This window comes from Podarcis muralis, chromosome 15, assembly GCF_964188315.1.
Source record: "Podarcis muralis chromosome 15, rPodMur119.hap1.1, whole genome shotgun sequence".
NCBI classification, from domain to species: Eukaryota; Metazoa; Chordata; class Lepidosauria; order Squamata; family Lacertidae; genus Podarcis; species Podarcis muralis.
Window position 1 is genome coordinate 38907746 of NC_135669.1, and position 12641 is coordinate 38920386.

Here is a 12641-nt window from a genome sequence, read left to right on the forward strand (position 1 = left end):
GAAGCTGTACGCCGGCTCCCTCGGCCCATAAAGTGAGATGAGCGCTGCAACCCCAGAGTCGTCTGCGACTGGACCTAATGGTCAGGGGTCCCTTTACCTTTACCTAAATAGCTAGGAATGCAGCCCAAGGTCTTCCTGTGATATTTACAGACATCACATGGCTCCCCACCCTGCCAAATCCTAGAAACGAGTTTAACCCTCTGCAAAGCTGCAATTCTGAGCATCCTTAGCAAACCACAATTCCCAGGATTCTTTGGGGGAAGTCACGTGATGTAACTGGTAGTATATAGCCCTGACAACCAGGCATTTCAATGGTCCGAACAGTTGCATTCGGATTGCCCCACCCCCCAAAACCGGAAAGGAGTCGCTCCTCACCTGAGTGCAAGCTGTTCTCTTTGGCAGTGCTGCTGTTGCTCAGGTAATCTTCTTTGCAGACAAACTTGTTCTCGTCGATGATATAAAGCTCCTCGCCGGTGGAGAGCTGTTTGTTACACATCATGCAGGTGAAACAGCTCAGGTGAAAGACTTTGCTCCTGGCCCTCCTAACCAGGTCGCTGGGAGAGATGCCCTGGGAGCAGCCAGCACACTTGGTCCCAAAACACCTGGATCAAAGCAAGGGAGGGAGAGAGAAGGGGGGAAACAGGCCAGAGGTAATGAAATGGATCAGAAAAGGAACCAGAACAAGGCTGAAACCAGAATAGGGACGCTGGAAGAAGGGAATAATTCTACCAAGAGGCAGAAGAGCAGGCAGCAGAGAACAGATATTGAGGGCTGACCATGCCGCCCTCCCAGAAAGGACCTTCTAGTGCAGTGGTGGCCAAACTTGGCCTGCCTGCTGTTTTGGGACTACAATTCCCATCATCCCTGACTACTGGTCCTGTTAGCTAGGGATGATGGGAGTTGTAGTCCCAAAACAGCTGGAGGGCCAAGTTTGGCCACCACTGTTCTAGTGCAAGGACCATTGGTAGAGGGGGCTCTTCTGGATAGGCAAATCCAGGATTTAGTTTGGGGCAGGACACCCACGTGTCGCCATCATCCTGTGTCTCTGTCTAGCAGATTCGGAATGAAATATCTCAACAGCATTTGTTTTCAATTACTTTCTTTTGAACCCAGGTGCTCAGAAAAAAATGTCCCACAATTTCTACTTTTAGCTAAGTATTTTCATTTATTTGCTCGCTGGATATGCCTATTGCCTTGTGCCTCCATTGCAGACTTCTGGAGACAAAGCATCTTCTCTTTGCAAAAGAAAGATTCCCTTTCATTGACTTGCATTGGGTAAAGGAGCATAAATTCACAGGAAAAACAAGCACAGCTTTTACCCACTTCCTCTAAATCATGGGGACTGGAATGCCCAGGGAAGAAAACCCACTCTGATGAAAACCCACCCCTGTACGTCAAAATGAAAGACCCCCGCTCCCAGTTCCACCCTCTCCTCACTCAAACTCAGGGCATTTCCCGAGTCAGCTTGGTTTTGCTTTTTAAAAAAAGAATAACGACAGAGCAGAAAGTAAAAACGAAATAATTCGTTCCCACAAGAGATAGCGATAGCCACCATCTTGGATGGTTTCAAAAGAGGACAGGGGGGAATTCATCAATGGCACACCCTCCAACATTTCTCCAATGAAAATAGGGACGTCCCATTCCACAATCAGGATTTTACAATTTATACCCCACACATCTTATTTGGTTGCCCCAACCACTCTGGGCAGCTTCCAACATATATAAAAACATAATAAAACATTCCAGGTTTTTAAAACTTCTCTGTACTGTACAGGGTTGCCTTCAGACGGCTCATGGGTCAGATAACTCCAACATTTCTCCAATGAAAATAGAAACATCCTAAGGTTGGGCTGGCATACATCTGGATTTTCCTGGGCATTACCAGGATTTCAATTGACATCCTGGGGGAATTTCTGAAAGGCAGTGTTTTGTCCTGAATCTTAGGCAAGTGAATCGAAAAATCACATGGCTCAACAACTTTCAGGGCGTCCTCATTTTTACTTTTTGAAATATGGCAACCCTATCCTATGAAAAAGGGGGACATTCCAGGATATAATAATAATAATAATAATAATAATAATAATAATAATAATAATAATAATAATTTATTTATGCCCCACCCACTCTGGGCGACTTCCAACAAAAGATTAAAAATACATTGAAACATCAAACATTAAGAACTTCCCTAAACAGGGCTGCCTTCAGATGTTTTCTAAATGTCATATAGTTGTTTATTTCTTTGACATCTGGTGGGAGGGCGTTCCACAGGGCGGGAGCCACTACTGAGAAGGCCCTGTGCCTGGTTCCCTGTAACTTCACTTCTCGCAGTGAGGGAACTGTCAGAAGGCCTTCAGCACTGGATCTCAATGTCTGGGCTGAACGGGATGGCTTTTCTAAATCAGGGGCGTCCCTGGAAAATAGGGACACTTGGAGGGTCTGCAATGGGGACTAGCCACAATGGTGGCATTTCCCCCCCACTTCTGAAGACAGGAAATGCCTCTGAGTGCCAGTTCCTGGGGGCTTCAGGTGGGGAGAGCTGTTGTTGAACTTAGGTCCTGCAATTGGTCGGCCACTAAGGGAATAGGATGCTGGACCAGATGGGCCATTGGCCAAATCCTTATGATCTTATAGCTGGCTAGAACCCTGAACAGGAACACTCTATACTGCAGCACTTTGTTGCAGGATCCACATCTAAGCTATATTTCCGAACAACTGTACACTCCTTTAAAAGGGTGGGGGTATTTTAGAGTTTTTTTGAGAGTTATTTCAAGACTGTTTTGGTGGGAATGGAACAAGGGTCTCCGGTGGAGAAAGAGGACATTGTGGTGGCTAATATAGTCAGCTTTTCCCACTCCCTAACTCCTATGTACTTAATAGCTAACTCATCAGACAGAAATTCAACAGGAGATGCTTTCTTTTCTGACCCCATCATTGCCTCTCCCTGCAGGGATATGTTTTCCCAGCTAAACTGCTGTCCGTCCTGAAGCACTGCATTACAAACAGAAAGAAAAGGCAACTGAAATTATGAACAATAACTTCAGAAAAGAGGTTCAGATAGGCTGGCTTGTGGTGAAATAGGACAGGCCGCCTTCTAAGGCTCTGTGGTAACCTGGATGAATAACAAGATGAATAACAAAGCAAATTGCTCCTTTGGGTCCAGGACTGGTGTGGCCTAGGCTCTAATCCTAGTTTATCAAGCCTTTGCGGCAGCTAGACTGGTGACTGGGAGCATAGCTGTCAACTTTCCCCTTTTCTTGCGAGGAATCCTATTCGGAATAAGGGAATTTCCCTTTAAAAAAGGGAAACGTTGACAGCAATGACTGGGAGCGGCCGCCAAGACCACAGAACACCGGTCTTGAAAGACCTACATTGGCTCCCAGTACGTTTCCGAGCACAATTCAAAGTGTTGGTGCTGACCTTTAAAGCCCTAAACGGCCTCGGTCCAGTGTATCTGAAGGAGCGTCTCCACCCCCATCGTTCTACCCAGACACTGAGGTCCAGCGCTGAGGGCCTTCTGGCGGTTCCCTCACTGCAAGAAGTGAAGCTACAGGGAACCAGGCAGAGGGCCTTCTAGGTAGTGGCACCCGCCCTGTGGAACACCCTCCCATCAGATGTCAAAAAAATAAACAACTACCTGACGTTCAGAAGACATCTGGGAAGTTCAGGGAAGTTTTTAATGTGTGACATTTTAATGTATTTTTAATCTTTGTTGGAAACTGCCCAGAATGGCTGGGAAAACCCAGCCAGATGGGCGGGGTACAAATAATAAATTGTTTATTATTATTATTATTATTATTATTATTATTATTATTATTATTAGCATGCAGAAAGCTCCCAGGTTCCAGATCAGGGAAGGAGAGAGACCCTGCCTGAAACCATGGAGAGCTGTTTGCCAGCCAGTGTTGACAACACTGAGTTAAATGGCCCAATGGTTTGACTTAGTAGAAGGCTGTTTTTAAGGTTCCTGCTTTATTGGCTTTTCAACAGACCCTGGGCACATTTTTTAAAAAAGTATTATTATTATTATTATTATTATTATTATTATTAAAAATGCTTTTTAACCCGAGGTTCCAAATATATTTGTTTTAACTGCTGCTGTTCTCATGTTAGAATGCTGTAACTCTTTCAGTGTGGTCCTGTTTTGATCAAGTGCTTTAGGGTTTCAACGTAAATTTTTGAAATAAACTTTTGAAACAAACAGACCCATGTTGTGCACAAAGCGTGTATCGTGGGAGGGAAGCTGCAAATACTTCTACCACTAATAACAATTAATTTATATATAATTAATGTATATACCGCTTATAGGACAACAGGGCTTCCAAGCACTTTACAACTGTAAAACCAACACACCATTAAAATATGCAATGGCAGTTCAAATGGGGCATTTAAGCACCCTCAGTTAAAATACTGCAGTAAGACAAACCATTCGAAAGCATAGCAATTAAAAGCAATTAAAAACGATAAAGCTCAGTTCAGGGGGATCCTTATCTATTGATGCCAAAATAGGCTGCTGAGCTTTTACTGAATTCTGAAAATTCCCCCTCCCATTTTGCACCTTGTCATCCTAGGTTAAAATAAGGACACTTTGTGCTTCCCAAATTTGAAAAAGCACAGATATTTTACAGAGGGGACCTAGGCGGAGTCTGTGTGCCTGTCCTCTTATTTGCATCTCTGCTCAGAAGTGCTGAAAAGCTTCCCATTCAGCCCCGTAGCAAAGTGTCCCTGGCTCAGAGCCCAAACGCTCCCATCCCTTGTTATTAGGCTTCCCAGTGAACCAGGGGGAAAACAAAAACAGAAAACCCTCGCCTACTTTGCTCCTGCGCCAAGCAGCACAACATGATCTGCAGGAAAACCAGCTGATGAATTTTGTTCCTGGCCCAAAGATAACGAGCAACACCTGTTAATATCTGCTGTGCAGGTTGCTGCTGGAAAGCACAAGAGCAAAGCAGATTATTATTTTGTTTTATTTTAAATTTGGCAAACCCAGATTTCTTACTCTAGCCTTTCCTTTCCTTCTCATTTCCCTGCAAGGTTGAAATCTGGACTGCAGGTTCCTACGGGCTGAAGCCTGGTCCTTTTTTGTTTTACGTCCCACCCCAAAATGTGACATGGACAGACATATTTAATAAGGAACATTCCCTCTATTCCTGATGCGCAGCTGGCGCAGACCATTCCTTTATGTTGCCATCCGTGCACGAGAATGGGAGGCATCAGCAACCTTGAAGCGCAACCCTGAGGTTTGCCTTAAGAACAAAAACCCATGGAAGGAACTCTTTTTAAAAATCCAGCCAAGAGACTATGGGTTTAGTGGTGTGGTTTTTTGGGGCGGGTAGGTGGGATTGGAAAACTGGGCAGGAGGTGGAATGGAATGGAGGATGCTGAAGCTGGGTACAGTAGAACCTCGGGTTACACACGCTTCAGGTTACAGACTCCGCTAACCCAGAAATAGTACCTCGGGTTAAGAACTTTGCTTCAGGATGAGAACAGAAATCGCGGCAGCAGCGGGAAGCCCCATTAGCTAAAGTGGTACCTCAGGTTAAGAACAGTTTCAGGTTAAGAACGGACCTCCAGAACGAATTCAGTTCTTAACCCGAGGTACCACTGTATTCTACTCTAACATTTTGTTTCTATTCACTTTATTTCTTTATTTGGGGTAGTGTGGAATGAAGTACGCTGAAGTGGAACATTTCCCTCTCAAGCGCTGAGATCAGTGGAGGATGCCCTGTCGCTTCTTCCATTGCCCTCAGAAGCTTGGGGTGGCAGTGGCAGCCCAGCACCTAAGTTGTGGAACGCCCCACTGAGGCGTAAGGAGAGATTTCACCCCTTTACTTTGCCTTTGGGCCCCTGAGATGTATGTTTTAAGGACCCATCTTATTTTTTGTGATTGTAAGTTGTCTTTAAATATTGCATAGGATTGCATTTAAATATTATTTCTGTGTTTTAATTGCTTTAAACTTCCCCTGGGAGCTTTGGGAGAAGGGCAGATAAGACATTGCAGCAATACTAGTGTTAATAATAATAATAATAATAATAATAATAATAATAATAATAATAATACACTAATACAGATCTACGCCATGTACTTAAAGCACACCCAACACATATCTAAAGCACATAGCGTACCGCCCAGAAAAGAATAATGCAATCTGTAGTTTCCCCTCAAGGAGGTGCAATTTCTAGCACCCCTTAACAAACTACAGCTCCCAGGATCCTTTAAGGCAGGCTTCCAAAACCTCGGCCCTGCCAGATGTTTTGAGACTACAATTCCCATCATCCCTGACCACTGGTCCTGCTAGCTAGGGATCATGGGAGTTGTAGGCCAAAAACATCTGGAGGGCCGAGGTTGAGGAAGCCTGCTTCAAGGGAAGTCATGTGCATTTTGAATGTGTGGTGTGGAACAGGCTCCACCACCATCTCCTTCCCGCATTGGCCAACCGGCATAAACTTGCCCTTCTTGGGAAAACAAAAGTACCAATTCAATCCTGTTTACCTTCACCTCCCACCCAAGGGATTCCCTAGCTGGTTTGAGGCATTTCAGCCACTATTCTAAAAGTATTTCTATGGAAATAAGAGTGATCAACAGCTGGGGATATGTTGCCCTGGAACCTGTTTCCTGCAGTATGACTTGGCTGTTCGAAGCAATGGAAATAATCTTCAGAGGCTGTGCTGAGCATCTCTTTCTGGCTAGAAGCAGCTGCCAATAAGGATAATAGGAAGAGCCTGGAGGGAGAAAGTCAGGTTCAAGCAGCAAGGAGCTTGCATACCCGGCAAATCTGAATTTGAGTTAATGCAATTTGGGGGTGCAGAGTGCGGCTTCCAGGCAAGGCTACAACCCCAGTACTTTATTCTCAAAGTTTAAGCACTGCCTACCTCACAGGGTTGTTGGGAGGACATCGCAAAAAGAGGAGGGGCGGAAGCAAGAGGATTGTAAAGTTCTACATTGCTTCTCTTATTTATTATTTGGATCATTTTCTATGTGGTTCCAGTGGTCCCTTGGACAAGGGTCTGGAATCCCAAGCTTCTTTGAATCCAGAGAGTCCTAGAGGCTCCTAGATGATCAAAAAGGAGGGGAAAGTGGGGGGGGGAGGGGGACAATCTCTGCATCCTGAGGTTTACAATCTATAAAGTCACAACATAAAAGGAAAACTGATTGAGGAGGGAGGAGGAAAAAAGCAAACTCAGGTAGAAATTATTAGAAATGTGAAGATGTTGTTTTTAACTGTCATACATCTAGGGCCTAATAATGCTGACACACCAGACTAAGCTACAGAAATATTAATAGATGGCCGCATATACAGGATTACAAAGAAGAGCAATGAAAGAAACATAGGAACTAAAAATTAATGAACTAAACATGGGAACGCAAAAGGCTGCCTTGTACCAATCAAGTCAGGCCATTACTCCCTCTAGCTCAGTATTATTTACCCCGAGTGGCAGCGGCTCTCCAGGGTTTCAGACGAGAGGTCTCTCCTGGCCTTACTTAGGAGATGTCGGAGATTGAATCTTGGACCTCCTGCATGAGAAGCAGGTTCTCTTCCCATGACCCACAGCCCTTCCCCAAGCAAAGCCGCAAGACTAATATTCTCAGCTTCCGGGATCTTTCAGATGCTCTTGTGCTCTGCATTCCAACCTTCCCTGCCACTCTTTCTACCCATCTCCATAAGCTGCAAGAGAAGGGAACTGGAGAACGTAAACAAGAGTCCGGCCAAGGACCCATCTAGTCGAGGTGGCTTAACCAGGTGCCTAAATGCAAAGCACACAAACAGGGCTTCTGAGTGCAACAGCACACTCTCACCCTGCGATTCTCAGCAACTGAGAAGCATTCCTGCCTCTGAGAGTGAAGGCAGAACGCAGCCATCATGGCCACTAACCACAGATAGCCTTGCCTTCCATGGAGAGAGTGGAGAAGGAGAGGAAAGAGGACCTTCTTATAAGCTTTCTCCAATTGTCCGCTTGCCATTTCTGGCCTTGTGGCTCCTTCCACGCCAAGAATAAGAGAATCGACTGCGTGTTCTCTTCCAGTTTTCATGACGTCGGCTCCTTCTCCTGGGTAGGATTAAAGGTAGCAAGGCCGCCGCCCTAACTGCCCTGTCTTACTCAGGAGTAAGTCCTGGTGAATTCAGTGGAGGGGGCGGCTTGCTCCCAGGTACAGGAATGGCTAGGTCGGCCAGACTTTGCAGGCCAAAATGTATTAGCATGAATATAAATAAAAGGTTTGCTGCAGCTGTAATTGACCTGGAAAGAGGACAAGGGAGTTTGTGCAGGGAGATGGGAGAGAGGCATGCCATGGTGTTTCCTCTCCAGAGGACTGACACTTTTGATTAACGACGCCCTAATAAGCATTAAAGCTGAATTTGGGAGATGTGCGATGCCTTTCGACATGGCTCCCTCTGTGCCAAAAAGGAAGCAGAAGATCTCCTTGGCCAAGTGGGATGGCGTGGGTGGAAAACAACCTATCCAAAACCAAACCTCGCTTGGGTATAACCCAAAGGATGGCCTAGGTCTTTGCACGCAGAAATGTCCCACAGTTCAGACCCCAACATCTCCTGCTTCAAAGGATCAGGGAACAGGTGATGGGTAAGATTCTGTCTCTGCCAGAGACACCCAGAGGGAAGCCTGGTGCATTATTCTGAGCTAGATGCATTTAATACAAGGCGGCTCCATCTATTACTGTAAGGTCGTTCAAACCACCAGTTCCTCGCTTGCCATAAGTGGGGCTAGAGAAGTGCAAGGCCCCCCCCCCCACAAACAATGAGCTCGTCCCCACTTGCCCCTCCCCTTTCCTGGGCTCTGTCCCCTGTCATTAACATATATTTCCCCCACACCCAGAGATGGGAGAAACACAATTCACCCATCTAGAAATATAGTTCACCCTATTGTGATCCCCACCCTATTTTGTTCTGGTGCAACTATTATGGGTTGGGGGTGGTCCTACGGAAAACACAGCCTTGAACGGCTTGATCCATGCAGGTGTACGGACAAGTAAGCGCCCTGGAGGTAGGTTTGTGTGTGTCTCGCACTCAGAAGCAAGGCAAGCTTATTCGCCTCAATATTGAATCTGTCCTCCAAAAGGCCTGCGCAGATCTGACTGCTCTTCTTGATCTGGTCACCCTGTATTAATGAATTAATTGATATTATCTCAATTTATTATGCGTCCTTCGCCACCAGGTCCCAGGTATCGGTTGCAGCAATTTAAAATTCACTATTAAAAATTACAGTCACAACAACTGCGGTGAGGGGGGGGGGGTGTTGTTCCTGAAAGCATTGATCTCAGGTATCAATGGCCCCAAAGGATCCATTGCTGGATCTCTCCATGCACTGCTTGCTCAGGTGCAGTGCAATCTTCTACCAATGGGGACTTTTGTTGCCTGGATGGTCAGCTTACGTCCTACTCAAAAGTAACCCCCCACTGAATACTCCCAGATAAGTTTGTGCAGGCTTAGTGAGTCTTTGTTTTGATTCATGTCTCTACCCTGAAGGATGGCTAAGATGAAGAAGGGCTTTATTCCTAAATAAAAACCCTGGCAGGGCCAGACTGCAAATAGGCTCCTTCGGGAAAATGCAAATAGAAGTGCGAGAGAAACCACAGTTGTGGTCATTTCTTCACATGTTTTGCAGGGGGCAAATTACCATTAATAATAATAATGTATACTACTAATTTAAAAATGTTATTATTTTGTATTTTGATTTGCACACACATATGTACACACACACACACACAATTTTCACCTGGATTTTTAACTGTCTCCCCAAAACACTTAAATAATTTCTCTCTCAGTTAAAGATTCCTTTATTCTTGATCCAGAATCTTCCTACTCGGCACACCTAACAGGTTGGACCCAATGAAAGATTCGTTGCCCTTGCTTTCCAGCTCCCCACACCGAAACCCCAATCTCATCTACTCGTTTACTCGGAAGTAAGGTCGTTCCCCTCCGCCCCTTCCCAAGTAGTCAGCTGTCAGATAAGTGCACCTAGGACTGCCATCTGAAAAATGCTTCTGGGTGGCTGCATCGCCTCCATCAGTTTAAAATACTCCGGGACAGAAGCATCTACTTCTACGTGGATTTGGGGGAAAAACAAACTGTACGGGTTGTCGGCAGCGCTAGTCCTACTCAAGAGTAGACCTACCTACTGAAATTATTGGAAATGGCTATCGCGAGTCCGTAAATTTCAATGGGTCTACTCTTGAGTAGACCCACTGCGATGCCATTACCTTCCATGCTGCCGGCGCGCCAGGAATGCAGCTTTACGTTATTGCCATGCAATGCCATGGGGCTTACTTTCGGGGAGACACGAAGATCACCCACCACCACCACCTCAATTCTCCAGGACTAGAGAGCTTCTATACACTGTTCATCCTACGCAGTGACATATAAGGTACCTAATCTATAGACGCAGTATATATTTGGTGTGCTGCGTATCTGTTTCTGTCTACAAATCTTCCCGGTTTTTTAAAGCGCCAAACGACACTCCAGACAAGTTTTCCCTGAACCTGGAAGTATGCAGTTAATCCTAAATATCCTCGAATACGTCTGCATACGGATATGCGTGTGCCTATAAGTTGCTGGTGGCAAATCACATCACGAAAATACATTTTAAGGCACTGTCCTATATACAATCGCCAGTCCAGTCACTTGTAAACATATGGATTGTATCCAAGCTTAGTCCTACTCAAAGTAGACCCATTGCAACGCGGCTGACTTAGCTCCATCAACTGCGAGGGGTTTGCTCTCAGAGTGGCCAAACGCTAGAGGCAACCCAGCGCATCTCAGAGAGAGAAAGAAAATGGGGGGGGGGGGGAGAAATATTTCATTTATTTGTTGCATTTATTCATCTAAGAGGTTTGTTCTACACGGCTGGGTAAAAACAACCCATGGAGAAACCCACGGGGCTATACAAGGTCCGCTGGACCGAGATAGTCTTAGCCACAAGCCTGAAGTTCAACGAGGAGGGGTCCGTAACGTCGCCCGTCTATTCCCCATCTTGTCCCCAAGTGCGCAGGCAGGCATCGCGATTCAGCCAAAGTCGAAACCTTTCTCCCGCCCCATTGCTCTGAACCGCACAGGCGAGGCGCGCTTCACCGTCTCCCATTGAAAGCAGCGGGTTTAAAACAACCACAACCAGCATGCGCTTCCCTTGTGCTAGCACCGCGCGTGCACACGACCGTTTAAGATACGTGTCGGCGTTTGCCGAAGGCTGCGGAGGGAAACAGGAATCGAATGCGAATTGTTTCATTAAAGGGACGAAGGAACGACAGAGACAGATACAATAATGCCTATTTAGCGACCTGGTTTACCTGGGAGTAAAGCCGCCTGGAAATCAAGGCGTCGAATGGGTTAGCGGGTTTAATGTTTCCCACGTGCTTCGAGCCGTGGACACACATGGTGGGCATAAAATTGGAAGGGAGCCCGTTTTACCTACTGGTTTGGCTCATGGCATCTTACCAAGCGTTTGAGTGTTGTTGGTTTTTGTATTATTATTATTATATAAAAATCAATTTCTTTATTTTTCTTCCACGGGAGAGGGTTGCTGGTGCAAAATAAAATAAAATAATTAAGTAAAAAGCGACGGGGTTGGTGAAGCTGGGAATGATTGCATACAGGAAACCCTTTCGTCCAGCTGGCCGAGGCCGCTCGCAGGCGATTTCTTGGCAACGCGGGACAAGAGGGACTAGAAACTTGATGGAAAAGGAAGGAGGCCCCAAAAGCAGAAAGAAGCCAGACTCGTGTCTTTTGACACCGACAAGCCTACCCGTGCCTACTCGGAAGTAAGTCCCGAGAAACTCAAAACTCCGAAGCCTAAGCGGGCCTTAGGCACCCACTGATCCAGGAACAATCCTCTTTCCCCTCTCGAGGCTGACTTGCGAGTAGACCTGCACAGGATGGCATCTTTCCATGGGGAGGGGAGGAAATCGCCTCTCGGGACCGGTGGGGGTGGTGTATTGAGGAGGGGGAAAAACAAACTAGTTTGTTTGTGGTTGTTTTATTCTGTGGGGAGGGTGCGCGATCGCTCGCAGTGAAAGAACCGAGATGCGAAGGGAACACAGAGAGCAGGTGATTTTAAACAATGGGGACAGGTCATCCCTTTAACTAGGAACTGTCCTTCCTGGCTCCTAACGTTAGTTCGCCCCCGCAGCCTATTTCTCCTCCGCCAAGCTCAAAGAACAGCAAACGCCGCCGACTGAATCAGGCGCCGGGTCCCGATCTGGCGCTCCGTATTGCCGACACGGGCTGGCAGCTTCTCTCCGCGGGTTTCAGCCGGGGGACCTTTCGCCTGCACGGAGCCACGGCCCTTCCCTGGCCCTCCGGACACCACCTCTCCCTTCGCTGCTTTTATTCCCATTCCGCGCTGAGATCTTTTCTCTCCTCCCTCGCCTCGCTTCCTCCCGCAGCTCTTTTGTCTCCACCGCGCTTTCCATTCTGGGTGCCACGTTCTTTTTGGCCAGCCATATTTCCCCTCCCTTCTCTTAAACATTTCCTTTTTTATTATTTTTACAAGGCCGGTAGGAACCAGAGGAACTTACTCCCGAGTAAACATGCCTCGGACCGCGCTCTGATCCATCCATCCTTTCACTTATGCGCATCTCTTTTACGCGCTCCGCTCTCCAGACCCGAAAGGGTTTCCAGAGCGCAAACTATTTA

General features: G+C 46.5%; 1 protein-coding gene across 1 annotated transcript in view; it reads right to left on the reverse strand.

The window, feature by feature from the left end:
• Positions 1-12641, reverse strand: part of LHX1 (LIM homeobox 1) — a 53184-nt gene that overhangs the window by 34770 nt on the left and 5773 nt on the right. The window contains exon 2 of the mRNA XM_028708218.2: positions 376-602. Coding sequence (XP_028564051.1) covers positions 376-602 — 227 coding nt within the window. The remainder of the gene's footprint in view (positions 1-375; positions 603-12641) is intronic.